The 4,904-nt window shown below is 50.3% G+C and overlaps 1 protein-coding gene across 1 annotated transcript in view; it reads left to right on the plus strand.

Annotated features, from left to right (window-relative positions):
• AKNA (AT-hook transcription factor) overlaps nt 1-4,904 on the plus strand; it is a 45,938-nt gene that overhangs the window by 36,653 nt on the left and 4,381 nt on the right. The window contains exons 18-20 of the mRNA XM_004372132.2: nt 768-863; nt 2,434-2,550; nt 2,814-3,006. Coding sequence (XP_004372189.1) covers nt 768-863; nt 2,434-2,550; nt 2,814-3,006 — 406 coding nt within the window. The remainder of the gene's footprint in view (nt 1-767; nt 864-2,433; nt 2,551-2,813; nt 3,007-4,904) is intronic.

The following is a 4,904-nucleotide window of genomic DNA, read 5'->3' on the forward strand; positions in this document are numbered from 1 at the left end:
GGTTTCTCCAGTCTCCTTTAGGCCAGTAAATCTGGTCTTTTTTTTGTGAGTTAGAATTATGTTCTGCATCCTTCTCCAGCTCTGTCCAGAACTCTCTGTTGTAAAAATATTCTCAGTTTTTTATGTGTTCTGTGATAGGAAAAACATCAGGAAGCGTTGCCTCAGTGAATCTCGGTGTGTTTGTTCATTCATTCGATGAACAGTTTCTGACACCTCTTCTTCCCACAGCCTGTGTTCCATTTAGGGGAAGCTGGGCAGCATCCCTCAGAGATATGGCCCCATTCAGTTCTCCCAACAAGCCTATGAAATTGGCACTATGATCACCCCATTCCACAGCCACTCAGAGCATGGGAGAAAATGTCAAGGGTGTACTCCACTGATCCCAAGCCTGACCATTCAAATCTAATCAGCAAGTCAGGGTCTGGGGAGTAGGATCGCTGTTCATCATAACTTACCGTTTCTTCCTGGCCACTTTCAAATTCTAACCCTGCTTGAATACTACTGCATGTCAAGAACTAGGCATCTGGTACTTAAATAGGATCGGAGATAAAACAGAGTAGGAGTCTGGAGAGAGCTTACGATAAACAAATGTGTGTGTTTATATATAGGTGTGTATATGTATGCATGCACTTATATATGACATATGTATACATGAGCATGTATGTGTATGAGACTATTAAAACCATACAGAGGAAGAGGAGAGAGTGTTATACCCAGATCCTGCCCGATTCTGCATCTGATGGTGACTGTTCTGTTTCTTTCCCCAGGCCAGGAATACCATGTCCTGTCCCCCAAGACTATCCAGAGAGGCAGTGGCACAGTTTCCTGTTCCCACTGCCAGCCCATTAGGACCCAAGACCCAGGTAAGGGATGGTACCTGGAGAAGCAGTCAGGCCAGCTAGGCTGCAGATTCATGGTCTCGGGGAGGGTGCCACTGGGCCAGACTTGGGGCCTGCCCTGAGCTCAGTGACAGGCATGGACAGAGACTGGGATTTTTTCTGAGCTTCTCAGCCCTACCAAGATGTCCTGCCATCACACCTGTCACTCCAGGTGCTGCTGCCTGAAGCTACCGTCCTTGACCTTGATGTGGAGAAACCATGGACATGATTTAGGAAGTTCCTGAAGGGTCTTGATGGGGGGTGGGGGGTGGGGCGCCAGGCAGCAGGGGGCCTGGCAGCGGTGATTATGTCTTATCTCTTTTTCTCTCCCTCTCCACTCCTTACCCGTTTCCCCTCAAGTCCATCATGGAGGAGCACTGGGGAGAGCAGTGGCCTGAGAATCTGGACACCCAAATTTTTATCCCATTTCTGCTAGTGACTTGCTGTGTGGCCTTAGGCAAGTTCCTGAACTTCTCTGAGCCTCACGCACCACAAACATAATGAAAGCGTTGAAGGAGATGATCTCTAAGGCCCTTTCCAGTGATGATGATGATGATGGAGCTGCCATTTATTAAGCACTTACTGTGTTCAGGGCATCATGCTAAGGGTTTAACATAATTAATCCTCACAACTCTGTGAAGTAGGTACTACTGTTATGCCCATTTTATGGGTAAGGACCCTGAGACTCTGAGAGGTTAAGTAACTTGCCCAAAGGCACAAGCTTACGAGGGGTAGAGCTAGATTTTGAACCCAGGTCTTTGTAACTCCAGAGTCACAGCTCTTCACCACTCTGCCTCTCTGCCTTCCAATAGACCTCTCCATTCATTCATTCATTTTTGTTTTAATTCAACATATTCTATACCTGCCCATACTAGGCTCTAGGCCCTGCCCCAGTGAACTCTTATCCAAGCAGACAATGACAAAATAGTGGTCAGAGTGGGAGTACGGATGCACAGGGCAGGGCTGGATGGGCAGGAAGGCTACCTGGAGGGGGTGATGGCTGAGCTGAGGGCTGAAGGACAAGCAGACAAGTCCTGGAACTCACCCAGACAAGGCATTGGAGATCGGGGTGGGGAGAGAACAGTGTGCCCACTCTCCACCTCCCCTGGTGCTCAGGGGGCTGTTCTGGGCCACTCCCACGTGGAGAACAGGTCTGTCTCACTGTGGTGGAATGGCCACAGGTACAGGGTCTGCGTTTGGGAGAGCACGGGCTTGGGGTCAGACAGAGGACCGCCACTTCCCAGCTCTGAGACTTTGGCAAATTACTAAACCTCTCAGGGCCTCCGTTTCCCGTCTGTAAACTGGGGGAGTGATGATAGTAGCTAGCTCTTGGCTTGCTGGATTTGAGAAAATAATGCATGAAAGCTCTTAGCAGAGGGCCTGGCTTGTTAAATGCTTACGTGCACTGCCATGGTCATCAGCGTTGCTGTGATCACCCAGACGGAGGCGGCTTGTCTTCTTTGCAGTGGTCCCTGAGGAAAACTTAGTGCTGCGGGGCTCCAGGGCTAGATTATTTACGCATAATTCTCTCCTGACATCTCTTCCTCCTCCCCAGGCGGTGCTGCCACCAGGGACCCACTGGGACCATCTCCAACCAAAACCCCTCGGTGTCCCATGTGTCATCGAGTTGTGCCCCCCCCAGAGGGGGAGAGCCCAGACACAGCCACCTCTGGTAGGAAGTGATGCTCAGTTTCTTCTCTCAGCCAGACCTTCAGCTCTTGTTCGGGGATCTGGGCAGATTTAGTGGGGGTGGCTGTTTTCCCAGTTTGGGGCCAAACAAATTGGGCAGATGATTTGCTTCCCACAGCTAGGTGTTCCCCAGTGTGGCAAGCCTAGCACCTAGCTCTGGTGGGGAGGGGCTGAGCACACCCCTGTTCCCTGCTGGATCTTCCCAAGTGGTCAGACTGCGTCTCTGTGGTGTTCCCTCCCTGACAGGAGCAGAAAAGGCTGCCACAAGGAGAAATGTGCCTTCCAACTTCAGCCCCAGGCAGAGGAACGAACAGGCGGGGTCACCCCCGCGGCCACCCACCGGGCTGTGGTATCTAGCAACTGCACCCCCAGCACCAGCCCCTCCGGCCTTTGCCTATGTCTCCTCGGTGCCTGTCATGCCTTACCCAGCAGCCACTGTGTAAGCACCTTTCGTCCCAACCCTCCCAGCCTCTTTGTGTTTGGCAGTCAGACCTATATCAGGGCAGCTGAGAACCCAGGCACCCCTGTACACCCGTGTCTCACCCTGCGTGGGGAATGTGCAGTCCAGGCCACCTGACACACATGTGGTCACTCAGCAAACCCTGAGTGCTCCCTCTGTACCAGGGAGAGCGCTCAGCCTGGGGGCACGATAGTGACAGAGGCTGGCAGAGGGCCCTGCCCTCTTGGAGCTTATAGCCTCGTGAGGATTTAGAACCCTAACCATCTTCCCTTTCTTTGCGGGTCTTTCTCTAACCAAGTAATGAGCGCTTAAAAAAAAAAAAAGACTATTTTTTAGAACAGTGTTAGATTTATAGAGAAATGGAGCAGATAGTACAGAAAGTTCCAATATCCACCCCCCTGTGCGCGCGCACACACGCACACACACACACACACACACACACAAGTTCTTCTATTATTAACATCTTACGTTAGTATGGTACATGTGTTACAATTAAGAAGTCAATATTGTTGCATCATTATTAACTAAAGTCCATAGTTTATTCAGGTTTTCTTACCAGTTGCTGTCAGCTGACTGTGACTCATGGAGACCCCATATGTGTCAGAGTAGAACTGTGCCATAGGGTTTTCAACAGCTGATTTTTCAGAAATAAATTGCCAGGCTTTTCTTCTAAAACTCTGGGTAGACTCCAACCTCCAATCTCTTGGTAAGCAGCAAGCATGTTAACAGGTTGCACCACCCACGGACTCCCAGGTTCCCTTAGTTTGTACCTAATGTCCTTTTTCTGTTCCAGAATCCCATCCAGGATACCACACGCCATTTAATTGGCTCCTTCGGCTCCTCTTGGCTGTGGTAGCTCCTCAGACTTGCTTTGTTTTTGATGACCTTGAGAGTTTTGAGGAGTACTGGTCAGGTATATCGTAGGATGAACGCTTAATTTGTACACAGATTTTGGACATAACGTCAATCAAGACAGAAAAGACAGCAGTTGAGGCAGAAGGTGGTTCAGGAGTTAGAGTCAGACAGCTGAATTTGAGTCCCATGTGCCACTTACCAGCTGTGTGGCCTTGGCAAATCTACTTCTCTGAGCCTCAGTTTCTCTGTCTGTTAAACAGGAATAGTCTCAGTCATGTACAGTCGTGTGGAGATTAAAATGAGGCAGTGGCAAGAACCACATGAGATGTTTGTAGTTTGTAATGTAGTGTGGCAATGCTGAATGAATGGTAGCTTTGTCATCATAACCAATATTACTGTTGTTCAATGTTGTCATTAGTAAGAGGAAAAATGAGTAAAAGTAGGTTCAGCATGACAGGAATGGGTAGGAAAAAGAAAACTGGACCATGGATTTGGAGACCTGCCTTTTTGTCCTGACTGCCACCAGCTAGTGCTCTGCCTTGGTTTGCCCCACTGTAAAATGAGTCCACTGGGACTCAGTTTCTTTAATGGCCCTCTGTCTGTGGTCAGCAAGGGCCAGAGTCACTGTGAGGACTGGGGTTTGGTGGGAGCAGAGGTCCTCTGCTAGGACCTAGGCCTCGCAGTATGATTTCTTGCTGCCATCTCAGCTGAGTCCAGGGAAGTAGCTAAGGAAACTTCTGCTCCAGCATGAGAGCCAGTCCTGCCCTCTCAGGTTCCTGGCAGAGCAGGTGGAACCTGCCTGTGCCCAACGCATCAGGCAGGAAAGGTTCTGCCTGGCATTTTCCCATGGCCTTGGTGCCCAAGATAAAGCTCTGAGTGGCCACAGCAGCCACGGGATCTTTTTTTCTCGAGGCCCCACTCTGCATCCTCCCGGGCATAGACCTGTGGGCAGAACTAGCCGGGTTGCTGGCCCCAGGCTTGGATGGGCCGTGGGGAAGGGGAAAGTCCCTGGGCTTTGGTGC

This window comes from Trichechus manatus, unplaced genomic scaffold (genome assembly GCF_000243295.1).
Source record: "Trichechus manatus latirostris isolate Lorelei unplaced genomic scaffold, TriManLat1.0 scaffold00016, whole genome shotgun sequence".
NCBI lineage: Eukaryota > Metazoa > Chordata > Mammalia > Sirenia > Trichechidae > Trichechus > Trichechus manatus.